Source organism: Podarcis gaigeae (genome assembly GCF_964106915.1).
Source record: "Podarcis gaigeae genome assembly, chromosome: 15".
NCBI classification, from domain to species: domain Eukaryota; kingdom Metazoa; phylum Chordata; class Lepidosauria; order Squamata; family Lacertidae; genus Podarcis; species Podarcis gaigeae.
Window position 1 is genome coordinate 37,962,559 of NC_139692.1, and position 27,892 is coordinate 37,990,450.

At 44.1% G+C, this 27,892-nt stretch overlaps 1 protein-coding gene and 1 long non-coding RNA gene across 51 annotated transcripts in view; one reads left to right on the forward strand and one right to left on the reverse strand.

Annotated features, from left to right (window-relative positions):
• LOC310832750 overlaps window positions 1–8,892 on the reverse strand; it is a 404,622-nt gene extending 395,730 nt beyond the window's left edge. Inside the window, exon 1 of the long non-coding RNA XR_014558405.1 lies at window positions 8,882–8,892. This is a non-coding gene — a long non-coding RNA (uncharacterized lncRNA). The remainder of the gene's footprint in view (window positions 1–8,881) is intronic.
• MSI2 (musashi RNA binding protein 2) overlaps window positions 1–27,892 on the forward strand; it is a 450,658-nt gene that overhangs the window by 250,966 nt on the left and 171,800 nt on the right. For all 50 annotated transcript variants that reach the window (XM_083714630.1, XM_083714661.1, XM_083714631.1 and 47 more), the window contains one exon: window positions 16,401–16,449. In XM_083714630.1, coding sequence (XP_083570756.1) covers window positions 16,401–16,449 — 49 coding nt within the window. The remainder of the gene's footprint in view (window positions 1–16,400; window positions 16,450–27,892) is intronic.

A 27,892-nucleotide genomic window follows, 5' to 3' on the forward strand; every position in this document is an offset into this window, starting at 1 on the left:
GCTTGTGTGTGTATGCAAATTTATTTTACCCTGCAAACGTAAGCACTATAGCTCTTTTTGCTACAAAATGCGGTGTCTTTCTTTTTGACTTGGGGAGCCAGCAGTCTGACCTCACGGCATGACAGTTTGATCGGGACCGGGCTGCAATAAATTATAAAATCCTTTCTGATCGAGACTGGCCTTGTGCTGCAGAGCCTCAGAAAACTGGCCAAAAGGTTTTAGGCATTGACCTGTTCACTTCTCTGTACCCTCCCTCCCCCAATAGCTGTTAATATTAAGGTGTTACGTATGTACGGATGGACAGGTGTGTGTGTTACCTACCTTTTTTGTATTGTTTGGAAAAGAAAATAGGTTGCAACTCTAGAGTCCTCGTACTGTTAATCTGCACGCAAGCCCCGTGAAAGGAAAAAGAATTATTCCTGCTGACGATGGCTAATGTCCCGTGAAAATAAAAATGCAAGCTGCTTTGCACCTGGTTTCTCAAAGTGCTGAAGGAGCAATGTTCCCTCCAGCCTCTCTGTAGTGGTGTCACCAGAGCTCCTGGTCCAGGGATCAACTCTTCTTTCCCAAACAGACTCTTATCCCAGAGTGATTTGACCAGCTCTGGACCGGCTATTATGCTAAGAATGTGATAGAGCAGCTTCTCTGATCTGGTGATGTTCATATATTTTGAGTTATATCCTCTATTGCTGTGCTGGCTACGGCTGATGAGAATTGTAGTCCAAAACACCTGGGAGACAGCAGGTTGGGGCAGGCTGTCACAGAATCTGGATTCCCTAAGTGTGGAGGACAATCTGTGCATATGCATGGCTGTGCATGCACATACGGGCAAGTCACTAAAGGGAAGACACAAATGCTATCCTGGTTTGCTTACCTCCTATTCAGAATTTTTTGTCTTTAATAGAACTGAGCCAAAACGATTGTCTTCAGTGTGAATTTGGTGATGCATGAGGTACACACGCGCGCACGCACACACACACACACACACACACACCAGCTTGAAATCCTCCCCAAAATTTGCTTTAAGTATGCTTCTTCTATGGCTGTTTGCAGAAAGGCAGTAGGAGAAAGCTGATGCTTCTTGTAATTATTTCTGCTGTAATTATTTCTCTCCCGGGAGAGAGGCAGTGCTGCCCACTTGCCAAGGCAATGCAGGGATTTTCTACTTCCCCCAAGTCTGTAGCCTGTGCAAAGGCTACAACTTGAGTTTTGTAGAGCTTGAGTTTGGGCTCAGCTCTAGACTTGAATGCGCTGGGCTGCAAAATACTGACCCTGCTTCCTCCCACCTCGTCAGCCTAACATGGACTATTGTACACCCAGTGTTTTGCTGGGAAATAAATTACAGTGCTGTGAGAGGCTAAGGAAGCAGCTCCCTACTTCTCGAGGAAACAGGCCCTTTTCTTGCCTTGTGCTGTTTCCACTAAACATTAACATACACACACCAGGTAGTTCATATGGTACCGCAGAACTGCTTGAGCCCAGATTAAGAGCAGCTTGTTTATGTTTTGGGGTTGTCCATGCAGCATTTTATTCCTGATTTGCACAAGTCACAGTTTTCAGTCATTCTCCCCACACTACCAGCTCTATCCAGAGGTAGGCCAACTTACTTGACAGACAAAAATCCTGTGAATATCTGGCTTAATTTTTAACAAGCGTCCCTAGTCCTTATGGTTACAGAAAGGAAAACTATAAAAAAACAGGCATGAGAGAAGCTGCTGAGTTTGTGGCTTTTTTTTGTTTTTTGCCTCATATATATCTGGCACTGAGCTTAGCAGTCTGGCCCCTTAGTCAACCCATGTCAAGCATTGCACTAGCTGAGGAGGGCGCTAAATTTTAAAAGCTTTTTTTAATATTAAAAAATTCCTACCACTCACAATTGTAGAAAGAAACTTGAAAACAGACAAGAAAGAAGCACCTGAACTCTGGCTTTTAAAAAACCTGTATCATGAATACTTAGAGAGAGAAAATCTGGAAACTGGTCAAGAAAATGGCTATGCTGTTTTTTGGTTTTGGTTTTCCTGGGTGGGGAGCGGCCCTACGGGTGGCTGGTTTGCTGTCCATCTGCAGCAAAGCAGGCAGGAGGGGACTGCTGTGACTTTGTGTCTCTCACCACTGATTCTGGGAGGAAATGAGCTTGCAGAAGACTGGTTTTGGTTCAGGGCTGACGGGGTGAACCCATATTGTTCACGTAAGACTAGGGTTTAAATTTCAGCTCGCTTTTGTAGAACAAAGAAGAAACCTTTAAAAAAATCAAGTCCTTGATAAGGAATCCTATCAGGCATCTCCCCCACCCCCCCGCTTGTTTAGTAGAATAATTCAGCGACATTTTATTTACATAAAGCCGTCACATTTTGGCTAGGATTAGAGGGAAGTAGTACATTGCATGACATTCTGTCAGTTTTATGTTGTGAAGAAAGCCATATTGACACTGATGGCTGTTTAACATCCTCCAGATTTTGTTTTTTGAGAGAGTGCTCTGTTTCGGAAGTGGGCTCAGAGCCCTTCTGCTGCACAGTCTCCTGAGCTTGGCGCTGGTGTATATCCACCTGTGCTGGAGAAAGAGAACTGAGGTCTGTTTGCACTGAAAATCAGTGCTCTTTGCAAAGTATGTTAGCCGCAGCAGATTTGGTAACTGCAATTACATTTTTGTTGTACAGACAAAAGAAAGTGCTTATTATAATTGAAGCGGGTCTAACAACTTAGCAGAAACAAAGTTCCATTAAAACAAATTCCCCATTGTAAATCAATAAGTTCGTTCAAAAGCCATTGAGCGCGGTGGATTGGGGCTTGCCTTTCAAGCAAATATGTTAGTGATTCTGATAATTTGAATTAGAGCATGGCAAGATGTTTAATCACTGTTAATCTGACAGCATTAGAGATTATGCATGACAGTTGCTTCAATAGTTCTAAATGCTTAAGTCAAAACACACGGCAGTGACTTGTGCTGAAGGAACCTAAAACTGGTGGGGAATAGAAGTCAATCCAGGCTACACAGCTGATGTGCAGGTGGCATCACGTTTTTTTTAAGGGAGTGGATGCACATCTTAGCTGTGGAGCACCAGGCTTTGCATGCAGAAGGTCCTGGTTTTCAATCCCTGGCATCCCCTGTAAAAATAAAATGTTGAGCGGCAAGCTTGGAGGCCTTGGAGATCTGCTGCCAATCTTTAGAGAAAGCGTCGAGTTGGACAGGCTGGTGGGTGGTCTGGCTCGGTACGTTATTACTATTATTTATTATTTATTAAATTTTTATACTAGCCTTCGCCCACAGATCTTAGTGTGGTTCACACCTTTGTATATTTGTATGCAAGAATGTATCAGGATTTGGAAGTAAAATTGCTTTTCCTTTTCCAGTCAGCTAGTATAATGAAGCTGCAAGCTGTTTAGGAATCAAAGAGACTTGGGTAGTGATCCTTCCTGGGCTTGGTTTATGAGCCTTAAGGCAGTTAGCTTGTTATTAAACACCTCCTTTCAGGTGAGCTGGTTGTCCCTGTTGGAATCAGGTTGTCCCTGTTGGAATCAGGGTGCTGGGCTATTGTTATTTAACACTTAAAAAGCATCTAAAATGTTTTACATGCTGTACAACTACTTAAAGATAAATCAGCCAGTTTCCCACAGACTCACAGTCTAATGGACAGGATACAAAAGGAAGGAGCAAGCCCTGGAGTAGCTGATGCACAGAGCCAGCTTGGTCTCCCTCTTGCCATGATCTTCCTGCGAGACTTCAACGCAGCACCTGGCTGGTGACATAGTGTGCCTCCTGTCAGGTCCCAGGAACAACTGGCAATTGGAGCAGTTTTAAAAGTAGTTTGCTGTGTGACATGGGCCTTGAGTGGGGCTGCTGTTTGAGAATCATGATGGAGCATGTGGAATTAGTTGTAGAGAACTGCAATGAAAGGTGAATCCAGCCTATGCATGTTAACATTAAGACAGCTTCTCATAATACTAGATCTGCCGACCACCTAGTGGGACAATCAGCAGGAGATTCAGGGCAAGACAAAGGGCATGCTTTTTCCACATAGCACCCAGTCAGCCTATGGAATTTACTGCTGCAAGAGGCAGTGATGAATGGCCCCTGGCTTTGATGACTCTTTCTGCAGCTATGAGCTATGATAGCTAAGTGGCGCTTCCATGTTAGTAGCATGTCTCTGAATCCCAGTCACTGGAAAACAGCATCAGGACAGGGCCGTTGCGTACACACCCTGCTTTTGGGCTTTCCAGGACTGTCCACTCTGGGGGACAGGATGGTGGACGTGGATCAATCTTGGATCATGTAAGGCGCAGAAGCACTGATAGCAACACTATGAATAGTTGCCACAATCTGTAGTTTGCTTGGCGTTTGGTACTGGAGGCCATCCCCAGCATTCTAGAGAGAAAAAGTGACCCATCTTGGCAACCTCACAGCAAAAGCTTTCCACAGAGAGAAGGCACCACAAAAGAAAATGAACCATGGCCTGCTCTGTTGAGTCCAAAATGGTGCTAAAGAAACACTACCTGCTAAGTTCTAGACCGCGGCCACGTCTGGTTTTCCTAGTAGAAAGGCAAAAGACATTGCTCCTTTTTCTTTATCACAGTCTCCCAGATTCATGCTCTGTTTTGAGGAATGTGTTGGCAAACGTAGCAGGTTTATATAATGCATTCCATCCTGCAGAGTAGGATTTCCAGAGTAGGAAATCTGATCCTTATCAAAACAGGTTGGCATTCCTTTCTTTTAATGGGCCTTGTGTCTTTTCTTCTATACCTATACAAGTCTGTTCATTGTGAATGGAAGGATAGATTTCCCCTGTGTATTGATGGCTTTTGCAGCATGCTAAATTTTGTCTTGGACTGGGATCGCAAAGTGCATCAAACTTGATTAACATACAGTACGTGGAAGGCCATAGGAAGCTCTGTAGCTCTGTGTTTTTGATTTGTGCACTGAACTGGCTATATGGAGGTGGTACTTACAGTCCAGCCCTGGGATCTCATGGCAAGGTGACTGGGGGGGAAATTGCCTTGCAGTGAATTAAAAACATTTTGGTCTGCTGTTTGGCCTCTTAATCAAATGGTGAGTGACTAAGAATAGTGGCTCCCACCAGTGACTCCCTCAAAATGCCCTTGAGCAATGCAACATCTTGTATGTTCTAAGAAAAGCATTGTTATTGCTGCTGGGGAAGGGGAAGGCCAACTCTTGCACAAGTGAGTAAATGTGAAATCTGAGTAGTTTTGGAAAAGATTCCAGACTAGTATTGTTACATGTCTTAGAGCAATATAACATAAATTCTGCAGACCGGAGATCCATCTAGGCCAGTATCTTTCTTTCTACATCAGCCCAAAAGAAGCCTCCTGGGAAGCCCAAAAGCAGGGCATGAGGGTCATAACCCTCTCCTGTTGTTGCTCCCCATCAACCAAAATTCAAAGTATGGCTCTGAACATGGAGGTGCCACATAATGATCATGAGTAACAACTACTGATAGTTCTCTTCCTCCTCCATGAATTTCTCTAAGCCTCTTATAAAGCCATTTAAACAAGTGATGGTCTCCCCATTGTGTGGCAGTAAATTCTTAGAATTTAACTAGCACCTAATGCTCTCTTCAGATGTTACCAGGAGGTTCTGCTGAATGGAGCAGTTCTGCACTTTAGGCAACCCTCGCTAACACCTCTCCAGATATTACCTCTTTAGGTCTTTGCGGGCAGGAGTTGGAGCTGAAGTCAACTACTGCAGGCTTTTAAAAATGTGGCTCAACACAACTGTCTGGCAATTATGCTTTGGTTTGTGCCCAGGCTTAAGTTGGCATTGTGAGACATGGCTAGTGACTTGGCCCTGACTCCTGACCAGCCAAACCCCATTATTAACAAGCTGTTGGCTCAGCACCCTACAAAAAGGGGCCTATTTGAAGAGGCCAGAGCACACAAGGCCTGCACTGTAGAGGCAGTTCAGCCTTGTGACATTTTGAGTAAATAGTCAGTGGTTTATCTTCATTACCAGAAGGAAAGGAAAAGATGCCCTGAGGGGTCATCTTGGATTTTAAAAGAGGTGGGTAATCAGGTTAAAATACTTTGTTTTTGTCCAACTGCACTGTAATCTAACTGCAATGCTTGATATAAAGGTGTGTTATCTCCCTCCCACCCACCCCAGCGCCGCCCCCATCTGGCTTTGCAACATGCAATTGTCTTGTTTAATTTATACAGGGGAAAATAGTAAATCTGCAGGAGTGAGTTGCTGGCTGTTAGAGTTTCACTTGGGTATTTAAAATAATAGCACCTGACAGTTTACGAGTAGCTAAGAGGTTTTTTTCTGCTTCAGAAAGCAAAATATTGTATGAGTTGTGCAATGTGTATAAATAATCGGAGGAATTAAGCCAACAGTGCCCAGTATGGTTCCAGAGTGAGAGAACGGAAAGAGCAGGAAAGTTCGCACGTGAGGTTGGGCAAATTTTAAATGCAGCATATATCTGTGTTGTTTGATCTCGTTCTTGTTCTTGGACTTTGTCTAAATTTTCAAACTATTGGGGGAGGGAGGTCACACTGTTAAATCCCTTCTTAGCTTTTAAAAGACAAACAACAACAACAACAATCCTGAGCTAAGCAAATCAGCAGTGGTCAAAACAAAAGTGATCTTCAACAGCTCCTTATAGTGATGCTGAAATTAATATCGAATCATAGAACAGGTGAAATGGAAACCTTTTTTCTGGCCCGGTCAGCTGTTCCTAATGCATATTCTTTGCCCCACTGTGTCCTGCTGCAAGATGAGTACTTGTTTGCCATCAGGAACAAACATATTTAAGTCTGCAAAGCACATCCTCTTCTGAATGTTATAAACTTGCAAACTGCTTTGTAATTTTGGGCTGTGCCAAAAAATGTCTTATTCTCGCTGCTGGAGATTATTTGGGGGTGGGAGTTCTGAACATCTGTCCTATAAAGTGGACTTTGTTCATCTTCTCTGGGCAAGATCAGGTGATATGTCAATTTAAATCAAAACAGTCGGGCAGTTATTTGCCCCCAGGTCACACCGAGTGGTGACCTGTCTACTCTGGGCATCTAATTTGGGCACTCATGCCTGAAAATAAATTGTTGGGTGTAGCAGTTCCCAAGATGGGCATCATCTGGAAGGCCACACCTGAGATCACCTCTTCTGACTCTTCTCGTTCTTTTGGGCCAGAATTAGCTTGATGAGAAATGAGTTGGGTGTAACATCCTTTCCAGCATGCATCATCAGCAGTTGTGCATAGAAGTGTACATATTGAGGTGATACCTTCAGCAAATCACCAGGATCCATTCTGGGAAATGGTCCTGTGGACATAAGCTCCAGTCATTTCATTGACCTGCCTTGAGCAAGATGGTATTGGGATTAGAGGGAAAACTTTGAATTTCTGTTCTTTCCAATTACCTTAAGCTTTCATTGTTTCAATATGGATATTAATTTTGATTTTCCTGCTGAAGTAGACAGAAGCAAACTGAGCAATGCTGCATTGCTCATCCAGCAAAGCTTCATCTTCCCATGTTCAGGAGACGTATGCTCAGTTTGGTCCTCTTGCAGAGTAGCTGCAGGCTTGGACCCCTTCATGTTTCAGAGTAAGCAAGTTTCATCCCACCGATCACCCAAGCCAGATTCCTCCAGCTGCTTGGCAGTCCCCCGCCCAAAGAGCAATGAAGCCTGGCAACCCTGATGGTTCAGCATTGAGCTTTAATGGAGGCTGCAGAGAGTTTGCTTTGTGTTGTTTTTTCTTTCCCGGTGCCTTATTTCACGGCTGTCACTATCTGTTCTGTACGTATTCGAAAAGATTAGCTTATTGACAGGCTCCTTGATTCAGTAGTAATAAACTCGTTGATTCCACAGAGCCCAAGATAGATCTGTACAATTATCACCACGGTCAACATTCATTAATTGGGGGTGTAAGTGAATGGTGAATGTTACACTTAATGGCAGATGCTTCTTGGGCAAAGATGCACAGGGGCATGCCTGGGCTACAAACCTGAATACTGACTTTACTGTTATAGTTTCCACTCCAGGACCTAGAAATGATGATTCTGTAAGGGTGGGTCTAGAGTCAATTTTATTATTGTTATTATTTTTCATGAGATCTGGCGCTGGTGTGTGTGTGCGCGCGCTCCTGTAAACCACCCTGGTAATGTTGATTAAAGATCAGTCTAGAGATTCTTCAAGTTAATAATACTCATGCAAGGACAGGTCGCTATCCACTCTGTATTCCACAATCTCTCATTGTTGATCCTTTCCTAACTTGTTTTTGGAAACTCAATAGGTCCCACTTCCTTCTCTGAGCTGAATATGCCTTTCCATTGTTGAGTGGTTGAACAAAGTTCCCAGGAAGAAACTGGAGTACAGTTTTGATATATTTTATTGCAGAAATGCCATGGCTGTCTTTTTAAAATGAAAGATGTCATATAGATGCAGAGATAGATACACCACGATTAAGAGAGTTCATGGAGACACAAGGAAAATTGTGCAGGCAATATTCTATAACCATTTACTTAATAAGAAGTTAATTTTCCATGATTCTAGACAATTCAAGTCTATTGGGTAGCTGCCATTCACTAATGAAACACTTGTATAAATATTTCATAAGATAATTTTGGTTACTTGGACCTTAGCTTCCTTCTCTTTTGCATCAAATGCCTTCCACATACACACACTCCACAAAGTCTTTATAGGCCTGTCTGTAAAGAATAATATTGCATGTAACCTGCAAAATAAAAAATGCAGTTAGCTGCTTGATCCATTGATGTAGGGGTGGTGGTGGGGAATTGGTGCCATGAAGGCAGGACTTGGGGACAGCAGGGCTGGTTTTACCACATCTTTAAGACATCCGGATCCCCTGCAATAAGTCTTATTAGCTCTAAAATAACTGGAGGGAGGGGAAAGCCTACAGAATCAAGTTGAAACTGTTCTTTCTGATTCAGCCATCTGTTGAGGTGGCAAGTGACAGCAAGTTGTAATATGGGGTTTTAAGAGCAGCAGTTGCTAGTCAAGGAGAGCACAGATCAATGCGCCAACATCAAATGCTGCTTCTGCATGACATCTGTCAGAAGAAACTGTTGCTTCCCCCTCTTCCCCAGCTATAAGTGGCTGATGGTGCTCTTGTCTCTCTACTTGAGTAATTGCCCATCACGGCTCTTTCTCTCTGTCCATTAACTAAACTACCACCTTTCCCCCCATAACCATCCCTGCTGAAGGTGCTCAATGACAATTTCTCCGCCCCAACTCTCTGCTCGCATTGCCTGGGCCAGGATATGGGCATAAAGGGCCTAGTCATGTCTGCTTGCTCCAATTCAGTTGATGTACTTAGACACATAGCAAACACCAAAGTGCTCTAGGCTCTCCTGCTTTTATGCCATTGGCATCCTTTTAAATGACTACACCAGAGAGACAGCATTTACTTGCATCTTATTTAAAGTATATGCTTTAGTAGCAGATGATAGTGCAGCATTAGAGAAGCAAGATTATCTGTCATGGGACTTGATTGGGAGTTGGTAGCAGATTTCTAAACTGCGCAGTTTTGGGGAGCTTGATGTGAGCCAGATTTTAGAGCAGGGATGGTGACCCTGTTACCCTCCTGTAAGCCACCGTCAGCATGGCCAGTAGTTAACAGGCAAGGTGAGATGTAATCCAACAACTTATTGAGAGCCACAGGTTCCCCATGCCTGGTTTATAGCATTAAAACAGGGGCTGGGAAATTGCTCAAATCACACCTCTAGCTGTGGGTTCCTGTGGAGAGTCTTGGGCAATGTCCCCACATCATTTCTTTGTTCCCAGTTAGTAAACTGAAAGAGCTCTCTCTATACCAGACAAAAATTATTAATATTGAGTAGCATTGCAAGTAGTTATTTATTACAGTTTTTTTTTATACCCTCCCTTTCAGAGCACAAATCCTTCCACTGTAGTAACACCAGAAACACATTAAAAACCATAATAAGTCGTATAAGCATATAAAAGTAATGAGGATCCTTCCCACCGGACACTTCCTGTGGGGAATTGAGGTTCTTAGCAGTTGGGCTGGTGCTTTGGAAACTCCTGCAATGACAATTGCTCTCCCTAGTTTAGTGAAGGGCACATCTGAATACATGGGAGAGGGGTTGAAAGATGTCAACTTAACTTTTTTTAAAGGGTTGTTTTTAAAATCGCTTTCGACCCAAGACTAGCAGGCTTTTAGGGAGCCTGACTGATGCTCTGCTTCTTGGCAGGAGAAATTGTGGAAGGGCCTGTCATAAGGAGGAGTTACTCAGTCACTGGGCTCTGCCTTGTAGCTCATAGAAGTGGTATCCCAAAGGATAGTGACACCCTGCTTGACTTACTCAAGAGCAGGAATTCCCCAGTAGTATAAAATCCCTGTTTTCTCCCTGAGCAGTACTGATTAAAGACAGTGTAGCACCCCCCTTTCTTTTTAAAAACTGCCTTAGGAAGTAAACATTAAATAAAGCAAAGCCCATTACTTGAACTTTGTCAGAGAGTAAATTATATTTGTTTGATCAGAGAGAGGAAATGGGACATATTTATTAACTCTTAAGTTTGTTGTTGTTTTTAATTTTGCAGCAAATGCTACTTTTCTGTCTACCCTCACCACAGTTTCGAACTGCTGAGACTTTTGAGAGCATTTAGTAATGCCCTGATATTTGATGCTCTTAATTAGTTTGGATTAATCAGCTCTTGCGAGCTGCCATATCGAGCCATGTGGGGATAACTGTTTTTTTGTGGTTGTGCTTTGCCTTTTACAAAGGAACATTTTGCACTGGTAAATGCTTTTATTTTGTTCAGCGGAAAAGCTTCTTTGTAGTGCTCAAGAGCTGGGGTGGAGAGACCTGCCTGTAGAACATCTGGGCCATCCCTCAGGAGCCCCCATGACTTCTCCTTGCTTGGCAAAAACTGCAGGTAGCCATGTTGGGAGACATAATCACAGAGTAACAAGAGAGTGCCTTTATTTGGGACAAGCGAAAAAGGCACAAGGAAGCTGATCCATAAAGAAAGTGTCAAAACTCTTCATCAGGCTATGGCAGGGGGACGGGACAGAAAGGGGTGGGGAGGGGATGTGTTTGATGGACCTTAATCTTCCTACACATCTGAAGTTTGTAACAGCCTTAACATGGAGTAAAAAAAGACATTAGGTTTGACCAGCCTTAATAAAACAGACAAACACACACAATTGAACCAAAGGTTACTGAGAGAAAGGCAATGGCCAGTTTCTTTTTGAAAATGTGAAAACTGCAGCGACTTGAGTTCTGACTCCAGTACTTCATGTTTAGAGGCAGAGACAGCATGCCACTGAATACCATTACAGTGATACCTCTGGTTACGAACTTAATTTGTTCAGGAGGTCCGTTCTTAAGCTGAAACTGTTCTTATCCTGAGGCGCACTTTCGCTAACGGGGCCTCCCGCTGTGCACGTGCCTCCGGTGCACAATTTCCGTTCACATCCTGGGGCAAAGTTCGCAACCAGGAGCAGCTACTTCAGGTTAGCGGAGCTCGTAACTTGAAGCGTTTGTAACCAGAAGTGTTCGTAACCAGAGGTGCCACTGTCCTTTCCTTTTGTGTGGGCTTCCTGGAGGGAAATGGTGGCTGTTGTGGGAGGCAGGGTACTGGACAAGATTGATGTTTTGTAAGAGGAATGTATATAAATACTTCTATAAATAAAAAAGATGCTTCATTTATTTCACATCTCTCTTTAAAGGCGTGTGTGCATACATGCACTCTTCTTGGTTACACACTCCTTGTAATGAATCAAAACCAAGACAAATGGGATTAACTCCTGGACTATATTTTGCAAACTGCTTCCAAATCTTGCTAGAGTTTCATTAGGGCTTCATGGGCCAATATGGCGGGGGGAATGAGAGAGATCAGTTTGCTTAACCTCTGGTTTTCATGCCAGGTACCTTGACTTCTTTTTCCTCCCTTGATGGGAAGGCACAAGAAGCTTGTGTCTTGATGGAACAGACACCCGTGAGAAAGTCAATTCTTTTTAGCTTTTGCATATTCAGATGCCTACTGGTTTCTCTTCAGGCTGTTGTGCTTAGATTTCAGGGGCATTAATGGGACTGACTGAATGAATAACCGCATTCTAACTCTCAGCCCCTTTACCTGGCAATGATATGATATTCATTCTCTCTCTCTCTCTCTCTCTCTCTCTCTCTCTCTCTGTGTGTGTGTGTTTTAAAAAGTTTTTTTTCTTCTAATAACTCAGCCTTATTCATATTGACCCCTAAACTCCCCCCTTTCCTGTCAACTTACATGTTTTATTTTGTAGAGGCGTTGATAGAATTTCTCTTTCCTTGCTGCACTTTATCTGTTCAGGGGGTATTGAGTAGTGCCATTGTGTCACTTGGCTGCTGAGGAAAGAGGCTATTCTTCTGTGACAATGGGTGCCCTACAAAAAAAATATCACGTGGGGTGGGGCAAACTTAGAAAGGGCTGAGGCAGAGATAAAATGTTCTGACCTTAGGAAGCACAACAAAAAGGATAACCAATTAGGCTTGGCTTGAAAGGGCATCCTGGCTTTAAAACATCCAGGGGTATCACCCACTGATAGGTACAAACAAAAAGCGGTGCTTGGGAGAACTTCGTCCAGCTCCACCCAGTATTATAACATCCCAGCTTTGTCTGTCTCTTTTTGTCTCTGCTGAAACCTTTCCCCCCTTCCTTTTTACTGGGCAGTTTTCAGAGCCTAATCCAAAATTCTTGTTTATTTTCCCACCGTCATCAGTCTGAGTTAATCAGAAATGTCATAACCCTGTCGTTTGCTCCTCAGTATGAATGCCCAAACTTTCATCTCATCATCCTGGCATATTTGAGCATTTTGTAGCTGTGCACTGCACACTGGGCATCCCATGGGAGTCCAGGCACCACGCCACCCCGGTCATACAAGGGATAGTGTTCACCACAGAGTGATAAAAGTGTTACAGTAGGGAAAGAACGAAAATTTTCCCTCTAAAGCAGGTCATAGCTCTGAAGGAGCCAGTAGGTGGCAGGGCCGATTCCACTCCCCATGGCAAGATTGTTCATGTATCAGTCTTCCAAGAATGGCAAGGCACGATGGTGTTATGCATGACAGCGTTTTAATGGAACAGTGTGGTAAAGTAGTTGCGATGTCACACTAGAACCAGAGAGAACTGGGCTTGGATCCTTATTCAGCCATAAACGTATACTTCTCCGTACTTTACAAGGTTGTTGTGAATATAAAACAGGAGAGGGGAACCATATGAACTGTATGGTGGGATACATTTTTTTAAAAAAATGCTTACTGCACCCCACAATCCATACATTGGGATGTCCTGCATATACAGTTACAAATCAATATCTGAGGTATTAGGAATCTAATTTATGGTTCGGTAGGGGGGGAGAGCCTTTTTATTGTTGCCATTGTTAACCAATTGGAATTCAACAACAACAACAACCTCTGGCGTAAGTCCATCAAGTAAAATTAGATGAATGAATTTTCCAGTAGAGAGTGAGGAATATGTTAGTAATGAAGGCATTGGACAATTCCCTGCACCCAAACTTGCTCTTGCAAATGCATGTGTAATACTTTTATGAACCTGTTGCTCGGGTAGGCTGAAGTTTGGTGAGGGGGGAATTCATGTACCAACTGGCTTGTAGCACCGTCACCTAGGTTACAGCTAATGCGGAGATGACTGCGTCACCGTGTGTGGTGCTCTCCCCTTAGACAAAGAGCAGCTCCCTTGTCGACTGAGTTCCTTGCTGTTTGTTACCCTAGCGACAAAAGTAGCTTAAAGCAACTCTGTGAACAAAGGGACTTCAGAGTGTCTGCCTCCTGGGAACTCACGGAAACTTTTCGCCATCACGATGAGTTGGATCCGGTTCAAATCAGTTAATGATTCTATAAAGTGACCCGGGGTAGGGGCCAGGGGGCTGAACCCATCTGCCATCAGGGCCAGCGGGAGATGAGGCTGCCCGACTCTGGCTCCTCCTTCCCGAAACACACAGTCCATTTTAGCAGAATGAAGTGGCAGAGTCCTGCTGCAGGTGATAAAGCTATATAGAACTATAGAATTGTAGAGTTGGAAGGGACCCTGAGGATCATCTAATCTAACCCTTGGCAATGCAGGAATATGCAGCTGTCCCGTGCGGGAATCAAACCTGCAGCCTTGGTGTTGTCAGCACCATTAAATGGTACAGGCAGCCTGAGTAGTTCAGTTCGTTAGTGGATGGTGCTGATACTACATACAGTGGTACCTCAGGTTACATACGCTTCAGGTTACAGACTCCACTAACTCAAAAATAGTACCTTGGGTTAAGAACTTTGCTTCAGGATAAGAACAGAAATCGTGCAGCAGCAGCGCAACAATAGCGGGAGGCCCCATTAGCTAAAGTGGTGCTTCAGGTTAAGAACAGTTTCAGGTTAAGAACAGACCTCCGGAACAAATTAAGTACTTAACCCAAGGTACCACTGTACTATCCTTCCTTTTACAACAGTGAGTCAAAGAGTACCTTTATACACAATGAGGGGCAGGAAAGGATCTCTCCCGACCAATAATTTTTAAGAATTGCATCTCCTTTAAATGCAGATGATAAAATGTTTTGTAGACCCATAGTTCACAACTTTCTGAGCCTTTCAAGCACTGTTGATGATCAAACAAAGTTGTTGCTGATCTACAAAGCTAAATAAAGCATGACATCCATTCAAGCGGCTTTTATTTATTGCCATCCTGGTTTGTTTGTTTTTTAAATCAGATTCCTTATTAAATCTCCATTTGGTTAAGACTATTATTTTGACTTGCTTCACTTCCAGACAAATTCTTTTGGACATTTCTTTTAAGGGCACAGTATTATGCCAGTGAAACGTCCTGAAAACTCTACAGGGACAGTACGTGGTGATAGTGGGAATGAGTGATGTGGTTGAAAATAATTCAGAGTACTGTTTTATCTTTCTGAAAGCAGTACTTTCAGAAAGAGTGTTGAACCTAGGTGTGGCTGTGCAGATTAAAGGTAGGTGGAATAAATCATGCAAATAATGACAGAACTTGAAAGCCATTTTTTGTCACACTTGGATACATTTAGTCAGTCAAGACCCTTCTCTTCTCTGAAGTGGAAATGCCAGAACCAATGCAAATGTAGCCTCCCGCTCCCCCTTCCCCACAATCTCCTGTGGCTTTTCAAAAGGGCTTTTGAATACCTTTGTGGCTGATCAGGTTTCTGCCTTGGACACCCTGTTGGAACCTCTGAAGGTTCAGTGGCTTTCCCCAAGGAAGGTCAGGGCTTTATATTTTCAGCTGAGTCTGTGGGTGTGTCTCTTATGTTCCCCCAGCTGCTGTGGTAGATTGGTGAGGGGGTCAGAGAAGTGGGGGGGGGCTTCAATTTCAGGAGGGGTTTTTTGGACAAATAGGCTTTTGAGCTGGGCAATACTGTGTATGGTATCAGTTTTATTACCGTTTTTTTTTGGGGGGGGGATTAAGTTCCTAATGGTTGTACTTATTTGCTTCCCCGCAGCTCCCCTGAAGGTAGGGACTGTTGGTGAGGTGAGCTGGCAGGGAGCTATCTTGAGTTGTATCCAATGTCTGTCTACCTTTAAGTTAAAGTCACTTATTTGTTGCGCTGGCAGAATGTTGTTGCACAAGGGAAAACACAAGTAGCATTACAAAGATTGTGGCACAATGTATTGTACAACTAGAATAAGCTGTTGCACTACTTTTTCCTCTGTTACCTTTTTTTGGGTGTCTACACGTTATTGTGTAGTAACAACAACAACAACAATACCAGCTGTTATACAACAAGCTTCCGCTAGCACACCTGTTGTGTTGGAGTCCTTTCTTGTGCAGCCTGCCATTTGCAAGTGCAAGGGCTCATGCATTAGCAGACAGAGCAGGTTGGATACAGGCCCCTGTTCAGCAGTAGCCTTCTTTTAAAATTGGAACTCTACTTGGATCCCACTCATAAAGCTGTCACAGGGTTGGATCCAACATAACCCACGATACAGGAACTGTCTGGGGCCAATGGGAAAACCCATGGTGATGCTGGACCTCTTGGGATGCACTTCTTTTGGATGCACCTCTGCTGCTGTTGCCTTGAATCTCAGATACCAGTGTACTAAAACACTGAAAATGCACATTCATATATTTGTAGGACAATATGCAAAAGTTTTTATCAAAAGTCAATTACTGCAGATACAACTGTTGCCCCTTTTGAAGTTAAACCATGCATAGGTATGCTAATAATAACAATGGATTTGGTATTATCTACATTAAGATTTAATACTATGCACTCCTTTCTTATGTCCTCATCTATAAATGCTCTCTTTTCTTTTTGTAATCAATTGTATGCATGTATGCAAATATTTATATTTTTCTGATGTCATGCAAAGGAAAAGTGGCTTTGGGGACCATCAGCTGATTTCTGGTATAACTTTAAGCACTTTTTTTGAAGACCTTTAAACCAAACTTCTTGTTGTGTCTTGCAGGTAGAGGATGCCATGCTTATGTTTGACAAGACTACCAACAGACATAGAGGTAAGTTGGGGAAACAATCCCCAGGTCTGATGCTACTTTTTCACATTGGTTGGATATTTTGTGTTTAAATGAGGAGTGTGTTGTGAATGGCTTTCTGGGCCAAAGGATAGTTTAATTCCCCAAACAACAAGAGTTCCCCTCAGTTGGAGAAGCACCAATCTAGCTGTGAAGTTGTGAATCTTTCTCTCCCAGTGACCAAGATTTCGCAGTGATAATAGTTGGCGTCAGGTGTTTCAAGAGGTTTTTGAAGTTATAAAATCATAGAATTGGAAGGGACCCTGTGGATCATTTAGTCCAGCCACCTGCAGTGCAGGAATCTCAACTCAGCATGCATGACAGATGGCCATCCAGCCCCTGCTTAGAAACCTCGAGAATCCACCACCTCCCAAGGGAGACCATTCAACTGTCAAACAGCTCTCCCTGTCAGAATGTTCTTTCTGATGTTTAGTTGGAATCTCCTTTCTTATAGCTTGAATCCATTGTGTCATATTTGATAAGTTCCCTTTTCAGGCTTTGCTTTGGGTTTCTGGACAAGTATGAAAAGTGACAGAACAGTTGCTTAGGTTACGTGGTTACCACTACAACTCTACCTGATGTGGAAGAAACCACAGCCAAAAGTGTTCTAAACGTTTGCACGTGAAACCTCTCTCTAGTCCCTGACACATTTGATCCCTGGTAAAGGGTGAGAGATTGAGTTGTAAACTACATTGCTGTGGCTTCTGTATCCTGTATCCACATGAGAATGTGGATTAAAAAAAACAAAAACAAATCATGGAAGCTATGAAAGCCTTGAACTGACAATTTGAGCAGGGAAAATTCATACTCATAGCAGGGATGAGCTGCCTACAAAATCTTCATGTAGCGGTGAGAGTTTGCACACACTGTTTTCTGCTACTGGTTGTCACCACCTGAAAACTTTATCGTCCTCACTAGTAGCCTAGTGGAAAAAGGGGAAGCTGTTTAAGACAAATCTTCATTGTACCGCTAGACCTCATGTACACTGGGGACTTTTTCACTTGTATCCCCTTTCTGGAAATACATGGAAGCTTGCTTGAAATGGAGGCTGTAGCCTGTCCGTTTCCCATTGGCAAATGTGTCACCAAATGTTGAATGTTAGTGCACACAAAGGCATTGAAAAGAAGCAAGGTAGGTCTTTGGTTTTGTGTTTTTGCAGATGAAAGCAAATGCCCATTGAGAGGAATTTTAGAGAGGTCTAGTTCTCTCTGTTGCCGTGGTTTTTCTATATGGTGAGCTGAAGTTCCACTACACATTTGTACTGCAATTGGTCTGTGATGGCCTCCGTTATGCATACATGATTTAATCCCAGTTTCTGAGCCCATACAAAAGGGCCCAGCATTATAGTAGGCTGGTTAAATAAGACGTGGATGTCCTCTACAGTTGGTTTCACACAACTGGCAAAGACATTGGACTGTGGATAGATAAGTAAGGTTTTATAACTCTGTGGACGATTCAGGTGGGGAGTACTGAGTGACCTTGAAGTCTGAAGTCCTCCTCAGCTACAGTAGGACCTTGGAATGTGTCTTTTACTGGGCTGTGGATACTAAAACACATCCTGAGAAACATCTGGGGGGGTTAATGTTTTAGGGGCTGGATCATGGTCAGCGTTGGGCTTTGGAGGCTTTTCTGTGAAATGTAAGCAGGTGGGGTAACACTGCATGAGTAAAACCAGTGGAGTGTCAGCCAAGCATCTTGCAGGAGATTTTTGAACAATGGCTCCTGTCTACAGAGCTGCCAATTTGCATCTGTGCCCTCTTGATAGATGCAAAGTTAAAACCTTTGTCTCTCTTGCATTGAGAGTAGTTGTGCTTTTCCCTCCTCAAGGCCCTCAGGTTCACTACTAATGCTTTCTTTCCAAATCGCTGCTTGACTGTTCACCTCTGCTGTTTGTCCACTTGCTTCTCCCTGGAATTTTCAGCATGAAAGCATTTTGAAGTGAGGGCACCCATGTTTTGCATTTGCCAGTTAACTGTCTTGACTAGAAATAAGTGTCCTTTCCAAGTGCATCTGAGGAGTTTTGGGGGCTACAGTTGACCTTGGTGAACGAGCACAGTCAATGCTATCTGTCTTGTGTGGCATTGGCTTATCAGTGCTTGAACAGGTATGGCATCCACCGTTCTTGCTCCCCGACTGTAACCATGTGTAACATTTCTCACATTTGAATCCAGTTAAAGTTTGGGTTCTTTATTTTCCCCCCTTGAAATCTGATAGCCTGACAGCTTGCAAAGACATAATGAGAAGATGTTCAATAGGGAAGCAGCCAAACAGCCCTGGTGTGGTCTCCATGTGCCATTTCCCTCAGGCAGCATAAAAGGTGGCAAGTTTTAGAATGGAAATAGCGAAGGCGCTTTGGTGTCAAATTCTGGGGCTTGATTTTTCTTGTTAAGGGAGTAGATTTTCCCCTCCCAAAAGGATTTAATTAATGTCCCTGAGGCAGACTACAGTAACTTCTTGTTGGCACTTTTTCTCACCTGTAGCTTTGCTGAAGTGTGAGCAGAGCCAATTCCCATCAGTAACTTCCCCACCTTCCCACCTCTTTCAGATTTCGCCCTCTGGCAATGATCTGCAAAGGGTGCTGTGGGTGAAATTAGGCTGTTGCTCCTTGGTGCTGGACTTCCTGGCAGCTGAGCTCCAGGCAAGCTGCAGCCTGCTTGAGAACAGCTGTCCTGGTTGATAGGAAAGTGTGAGGCAGCCTTCCCTTGGGAGCTGCTCACCAACTGCCTCCCAGAATCTGTCTAGATTGGCCAAGCAATGGAAGTCCCTACTGATTGGTGGCATTGGGCATGAATGTTGCCAACCTTTCTCTCCGCCTTCCCGCCTTCCTCCCTTCTTTTGGTCTGCATCTAAGCTGAGGAAATGAGAGAACATAGCAAGCTTATCCCTCTGTGGCATCATCTGCACTACACATTTAAAGCGGTATCATACCACTTTCAACAGTTATGGCTTCTCCCAAAGAATCCTGGGAGCTCTAGCTTGTTGAGGGTGCTGAGAGTTATGAGATACCCCATGTCGTCTCACAGAGCTACAGTCCCCAGGATACCATTATTACTTGGGAAGAGAGATGGATTGTTAAATCACCCTGGGAATTGTAGTTCTGTGTGGGGAATGGGAGACTCTAGACAATGCCCTTGTTCAGAATCTCAGGAATCTTCGTAAGGACTCATCATACCCCCAGATCAACTCACCCGGTTTGCAACTGATGTGCCTGCAAGTGGAGAGGAAGCATATATAAGCACTTCCAGAAGGAAAAGATAATTGAGCTATGTGGTCTTTGGCTGACCTGCACATAGTATATCACAACCATTGCAACGTTCCCTTCCCTCTGTTTGGCTCCATATACAGCACAGATCAGCCAGAGCCCATGGAGGTCAGTTACCTTACCAAGGGAGCATCAGTTTACACAAGGCCTCCCAGCGATCAGATTGTGTTGTAACCTGACTGTCACCTCTGTTCTGCTGTCTGGGGAGAATAGAGTTCTTGTCATTATGGCGGCATTCTGGGAGTGGGCAGAGAGATGGAGGCAGAGAGACCGATTCTGAATGCAGGCTCCTGGGTGGTGGGAGGGCATGAAATATTCTTGATCTTTCAACCTTGTGTTGGCTCAGAGGGCCTGATTCTCACTGAGGTGAGACAGATCACTTCAGATTGCATGTAGGAGCTCACATAATGGAATGCACCTACACACTGACACACAAAAAACACATGTGTGTGTGTGTATGCACATGTGCGCGCGCACACACACTGCACTCAGAAATTTAACATGGTAGGAATTCCAGTCTTCCCCCTGATCTGCTATATTCCTATGTGCAAATATTCCTCCTCTCTTTATTTTCTAATTTGGAGGAACATTTCATTATGTGGCCTAGAGAAGTATAGTGCAGATACATTAGATTTGCTCCAACTCAGTGAGAAGTAGGCCTAAAAAATGCATTGTTTCAATACCTAACTCTTGGTATAATGTTGATATAAGCCACACCCACCCACACCATGTTTAACACTAAACCCGATGGCTGAGGTGGAGGCAGATATAGTTTATGGTTTCTGTTTCCAATTGGAAACAGAGCTCCCGAGAGTTGTCCCATCGATTTCTCAAGCACCGAACTGCTTAGTGTTTATACTCTGAGAAAAGGAAGGCATTTCGCCAATGGCTGCTCCGATTGTCTTATAAGCCACAAATGTGTCAGCTTCTTGGAGTAATGTGTGTAGTGAATTTGTTTAGGGAATCTGCCAAACAAAAGTTTAGAGCCTTCGAGTAAAATCAGGGTCTGTTACAAGCCCAGGAAATTTCGCATGAGGACAGTAGCCAAACCCCATTTCCTACAATGCCAAACAGCTGGTGAGAGGAAAGCCTTACCTCACCTTCCACTGTCACGGCAGAACCGGGAGCTCAGAAAACTGGAGTAAAAATGATCAGCTTAGTATTCTCTTAAATGTTTGCATTTCAAATCATGCTTCCCAGAACTCCCATCTCCTCCCCCCCCCCATCCCCAATAAAATGAGACCGATTGCAACCTACCTCATAGGGTTGCTGTAAGTGTAATGCTCTATTCTGCCAGATAAAATGTAAGAAAGAAAAAAGGAATGTGGAAATGTTTTAAAGATGTGTCAGAGAGAGAAGGGGAGGGAGGGGGGAAGCAAACATGTTTGTGCACTGTGCGTGTTAGCTGCCTGACTTAAAGAGGGGGTGGGTGGGACTAGATTTAAGAGGGTCTCATCTCTTTTGATGCTGAACTGCCTTGATGCTGGTAGAGGAGAAAAGGTTGATATTAACTAGGGAGATGTATATATCAAAGTTTTAGAACTGAATTGTAATAATAAAATATAGTTGGTAGCAAATTATTTTATAAATTAATTCCAGACTATATTGAGATGTTTGGGGTCAATTGGAATCGCTTCTCTTCGTCTCATGGAGCGAGTAGAATTTAAATACCTGTGTGTGCATTTTACAAGGTCGAAACTAGATAAAGATTATCGAATACATTGTAAACTAGATACAAAACATACGATAAAAGTATGGTCGTGGTGTGATTACTGCCAATTGTGTTGCTGTTCTAATCACTGAGAATAGGTAAGGTCAGAAGTAGGCATATTCTGTGACAAATGCGGGTTCTGGGATCAGCCCATAGTGGGAATATTTACTTATTTGTGCACTTGTGCGTAAACTGGACATTGTGATAATATGATCTATGTATCAGAATGCAGTTCCCAGCAATGTGCAAGAAAATGAAGGTGGAGTCAATTTGAAAGCACACCATGGGCATGTGCAGTAGCTGCTTTCCCATGCTGTGAACACCAACCCTACCCTCTATCAGCTACTTGATTCAGTGTGCATTTTTGGCATAATTGCATCTAGCTCCCCCCATGTTCACAGTACCTTTCAGAGACACTGGAAATGCAGGGGGAGAATAGCTAAGAGCCACAGCCTTTGCTATTGCTTCTGGTTCTCCCTGCTTCTTCCAGGACCTCTCTTTCTTCCTAGCCAGGCTGAGAGAATACTACTTTTCTCCCTGTCTTTGGCTTAAAATCCCCAGGACCGCTAGGTTAAAACCCGACCCAAAGGGATACCTGTGCTTGCTGTCTAATTTCTTTTTCTCATTCTGAGTTCCTTTGTTCTCACTAAGAGATTGGAATAAGGGGCTGGAGTCCAGGCCAGGCTTTTTCTGGTCAACAAGTTCAAAAGTGACTTGTCAGCAGTATGCAGTTCCTGAGATTCAGGCTCTTCTCTCCTCCTGCACAACCAAGTTGATCACTGCCATTTCTGTATTTATTTCAATGTGATCCTAATGAAGTCCCCTTTTTCATGTGCACATGGAGGCAGACACGTTCTGCCTGTGCTGCTGTCACACCACTCCAAGCCACTCCATCTTCGACGAGAAGCATGTAAATGTTATGTTTTTTGTTTAATTCTTAGACTGAACTGCAACAAATGCAGGATCCAGAGGGAAGTAGAAAAAGGTGTTTGGGAAACCTGGTGTTATCAGGTGCAAACATGAGTGACAAGCCATCCGAGGGCAGATTCTCCTGTCAAAACATCTTTCAGTTTATCTTATCTAGCACAGAGTTAACGACTGTCGATTAGGGCTGCTTCTACAGAGGACACTTTTGACATCAACAGAGACCTCTAAGGTAAACTGGCAAAAGCCCTTTTGCTTGGAAGCAAGGCAGGTGTGGATTTTGAGGACTTTTATTGGCTCTGGTTTGTTTTATAGCCTCACTTTACGACTGGTCTCAGCAGTGTCTCTGTGCACGTTTAGCATTGTTATGTGAGCTGCATGTGAAAGATCCAGAGAAACAAGGGCAAGGAATTCATTCAGGAGAAACGGAGAATTCAGTGGGGCAGGAGCTGTCCATAAGGAACAGGCCTAGCCATGTCTGCGCAACAGGACCTGCTGGTTAGACTAGGTTCATCCCTCTGAGGACTGAAACAAGAAGTTAGGCGTGCGCTTGCTAGCTTCTGCAAGAGACCCGTGGAGACACAGCGCCTTTATCAAAGTGTTGCCTGGGGAACCAGTTCGGATCCATTCCTACCAGCAGGGCCAAATATGCTGGCCTTGTCAAGATGTATGAAAAGGACAGGTCCTTGGGGATTTTTGGCACAGACTTGTCGCTTTTGTCCGGGGCTTGGAAAGGAGGTGCATTTTAAATTTCAATCCATAGCATCTATTTGGGGGCAGAATCATCCCCTCCTTGGTGCATACAGTTACTCAGTTTCACTGTCTCCCTCTTCCACATACCTCAGTGTTATTTTTTTAACACTACTGTTAACAAAACATGTTTTTATTGGTGTGATGTGCTACGATACGTGTGTGTTTGGGAAGCAGGATTCTAGCTGCTCCTTTGTTTTGCCTCCCTGCCATTCACATTGCCCTGCACCAACCGCATCTTATGGGTTATTGCGTCATACTTCAGTACACCAGCTCCTTTGACTGCTGTTTTACAATGTTCCCCCCAACCCCAACCCCCAGAAAACCAGGAAGAATAACTTTTCTTCAGCCTACCAGCTTCGGTAGGCTACTGATGTAAATCCTACCACTATCACCAATTGAAACGGATCCATCCACTGGTTACCAATTACAGCGGATTGCATCTCCATACAATTCTATAACCTCCATAGGTTAACTTGTGGTTTTGTGTGAGATAAAACTTTAATACTTTGAGACTCAGGCAGAAGTTGAACAAATAAGAAAGATTTATTTTACAGAACAAAGCTGGTAGAACAAATGATGCGTCAGGTGATAAAGCTCTTTCAGGAAACAGTCAATTCTAATTATATTAAATTTAGTGGATGTTACAAGCTTCTGAAAAGTTAGCAAACACACAGCTTCTTTTAAACTTCAGTTACGTATTTTCAATTATTACTCTTCAGTTAGATGTTACAGGTTTCTAGACTAGATGGTAAATGCTTAGGTTCTTTCACATTGTTTCACTTTGGTTCCTTAGACTTAATTGTTGCGGTGTTACAGCTTGTTACTTGGGTTTTTAACAAGGTATTACTTTCTGTCAGTTTCCCAGCCTCCTATGAATCTCACTCCTGAGGTACATCTCGCAGTATTACAGATCCAGGGGATCACCAACCCCTTCTTAACTGGTTTGGGATTATTCCCTTTCTAGAAAATCACTCCCTTCCTGACCAAAACGAGACCCAGGTAGAGTGTATCCTCACAGCTCTACTTCTCCTTGCCCAAACTCAGCCCTCCCAGTTAACTCTTGTCTGAATGCTCTCACAAGACACTACAAACTGTCATTCTATCTAAGCTCAGAAACTCCTTTCTCTTGACTCTAGATGTGGATGAGAGTGGATGTTACACACACCTCAGAACCAGCTCTCTAACTCTCCTTCCAGCTCTTTCCCTTAAACTCTCTGTTAAGCTCTCTCTCAACTATCTCCCAACTATCTTGGGAATGGCTCCTTTTATATTCCCTCCCAAAGTGCTGGCTCCACCTCACTCTACCAATCAGAGAGAGGCTCCAGCCCTCTGGTGGAATCCTGAGGCACTGCACCCGCAGACTCTGGCCTAGCTCAGCTGTCCGTTACAGCTTCCCTAAGGCTTTTTACATGCCTGCTCTCCAAACGAGCTTCAGCTGGCGTAATGCAGTTTTTGTCAATAGGCAGCTTGTTGGCAGAAGCTGCATTAAGCCCTTCCATCGACAGGGCTCTAATCCTGGTCGGATTCCACCCCAGCTCCATAAATGATAGAGTCCAACACCATAATTGTGCGCTCATGTGCAAACAACATGCTGCGCTCTCTTGCCCTTATCTAAATGAGAACTAGTGTGTTGCAGTACCATGGTAGAGAACTGACAGTCACCAGGCTGGGTGCTCCCCCAAGGGGCATGCTTGTCTGGCCTGTAGCATCTCCTTCCTGCTCCCTTGCCATGCAGTTGAGCTTTGAAATCAGCCTTCTACTGTAGCCAGTTTAAAGCTTTCCCTTAGCTTAATTGTAGAGTGTTCGACTGGGTTTTGGTGGGGGGTGGGGAGCTCACAGCTGGAGAAGGAAGAATTAACCCACCCCTCTCTGTGAATTGCAGTCCTCCCTCCTGTTGAAAACTCCAGCCTCTCATTTTCAGATGGTCACAGTCAGAGAGGGAGGGGTGTGGGTGTGATTTATGTGTGTCTGTGGCCACCCCACATTTTTGCCTTGGCCATGCCTACCAAAGGCATGCAGCCCTTGGGCCAAAACAGTTTCCCCAACTCTGATGTGGTGGTTGGAGTGTTGGACTTAGACTAGCGAGACCCTGATTCAAATTCCTACCAACCCACAAAGCTCTTTCAGTGATTTGAGGTCAATCATACATTCTCAGGCAGACCTACCTCACCAGGCTGCTGTGAGGATTAAAGGTGGGGTCATGCATGCCACCCTGAGCTTTTTATAGAAAGAGCAGTCTAATGTGGTAGATTGCAGTGGGTTGTCAGTAGCTTTCTCAGTCAGAGCAGCATTTGCCAAAGGAAGGATAGATCCAATGAATGCAAAAACTTGTTTCTGCTTGTATAGATGTGAAATTCAACATACTGCATTCATATAAAAGGAAGAAGGGGGTATCCCTATGAAAGGGAAAGTTCCCGGTGCTCCATTTGATGTACCAGAATGAATAGCGCTCTGTTGAAGTTATACATAGGAACCTAGGGAGCTGGTCCATCTAGCTCAGAATTGACAGGCATGATGGCTCTTCGGGATTTCAGACAAGGGACACAATCCACCAGTCAGTTTTCCTGCACAAGTCTTGTTTGGTACATTGGTGGTTGACAGGAGAACTGCCTGCTGTATTGTTTCCTCTGTAATTTGGGAGTTAAGGATAGAGTTTAGCTCTGTTGATAAGTATAGTTTAGCCTAGCAGCTGCCCACTCACCTGGAGCAAATAATGATTCCTTCTGGGTCAGGAACGTGTCAGGCCCACCACTCAAAACACCCATCTGACAACTAGGAGAGTGTAGGCAGGCAAGCAGGCTGGTTATTCTGTACAAGACTGTGATAAAGTGTTCATAGGCTGTTTTTCTGTTTATAATCCCTCACCCCATCCCAAAAAAGAGTTGGGGTGGGGTTAAATAGCGTATTAAAAGAGTTCTCTTGACTCTCTCTAAAAAGTTGATTGAGCCCCTTTTAAAAGTACCAGGATCAATCTTGAAAGGATTAAGTAATTGGAATGGGGGGAAAGTTTTATTTTGTTATCCTTGCAGCCTCCTAGATAAGATCTTAAACTCAGCAGTAGTTATTGATCTTGCGGGCTGGAAAGGATCTCTCAAGATGATGTCCTTCTAACTTCATTAGGTAAGAGAGCTCCAAAAGGCACTCGGGCTCCTGCTAAGCATGCCAAGCAGGTGAGCCAGGCTGGCTTTGGAGGCTGGCAGTGTCCAGCTCTCGCCCAGGCCCATACACTGCCAGAAAGGCTGTTTGCCCAAAGAGCCATTCTTGCTTTTCACAAGGCATCTAAGAAGGTGGAAGGCAGCATGAAGGGGTTCTTGCTGTGAGGTGAGTGAGGAATCGGGAGGCCCAGTAATCAGGATGGGTGAAAACCAGGGTGCGGGTTCAAGGAGCAGATGGACAAATCAGGAGGCAGGATCAAAGATTAAGCCCAAAGTCGGGACTGAAGGACAGTCACAGAACATAGAACCACACCAGACTCAGGGAAGATTTCATTGATTGGAACAGGAAGCCCTATTATATCTCTCTGCAGGAGGATCCAGTGGCCTTGGTGACACTTGACTGTCCAGAAACATGCTGCAACATACCATATTTTTTGCTCTATAAGACTCACATTTTCCCTCCTAAAAAGTAAGGGGAAATGTGTGTGTGCGTCTTATGGAGTGAATGCAGGCTGCACAGCTATCACAGAAGCCAGAACAGCAAGAGGGATTGCTGTTTTCACTGCGCAGCAATCCCTCTTGCTGTTCTGGCTTCTGAGATTCAGAATATTTTTTTTCTTGTTTTCCTCCTCCAAAAACCTGCGGTCTGGTGCGTCTTATAGAGCGAAAAATATGGTATGTCATGTGGTAGTTCACCATACAGGGCAGCTGTACACAGATATTGAAAGCCTCTCGATTTAAGTCTCATCAGGTCCTCACAAAGGACTTTATTATTCATAGAATCATAGAATTGCAGAGTGGGAAGTGACCACGAGGGTCATCTAGTCCAACCCCCAGGAATAGTCAGGCAAAAGGAAGGTGGAGCTCTTGATGCTGTAGGGATGCAGGGATGATCAGGCAGCAGGGTCCTGGTCATGAGGAAATAGCCTTGGAAGTTGGTGGTCCCAGATTCTAGATGGGTATTGAATGTTGCCATTCCACCCACACAGCAGACTTCCACTTCTGCAACAGAACTTCCCCCTCCTCTGCTCTCCCATGCAGCAGCTCCCCCCGCCCCCACTCCCGGCAAAAGCCGGGGGAATCTCTGGAGCAGATTTTGGGAGCACACTGGGACAGAAGAGGAAGTGCCATTGCACAAGCGAGACTGCTCATACAGCATTGGATACAACCCTCCCTTTCTACCCTGCTGCACTCGTTTCTCACCCAGGCACTTATTGCTGGCCATCTCCTATCTACTTTCTGCTCATTCTCAGCAGTTATGCTTTAAGCAAACTAGGAACACTTGTTCAGACAAGCCCTGATTCTACTGGGTCAGTGTGTGTGTGTGTGTGTGTGTGTGTGTGTGTGTGTGTGTGTGTTTTGTGTCTCAGATACCGTAAAAGGGAATTTCAACTTAGTTTAGCGGTGTAACCCTTCAGCAATCTCTCTCTGCCCCACATCATCACCCTCCCTCCCTCCCTCCCTTTGGATTTTGCTTTTAAAGAAAGACGAGGAATTTGGCTTCCAGCAAATCTTGATAAATAAAAGTAATTGTCTAGGTATGGCCAGTTGGTGTAATCACTCTGTTTATTGAAGGAGACAGGAATGATGTTGTTGGTGAGATATTGTCTAAGCTCCGGCTCA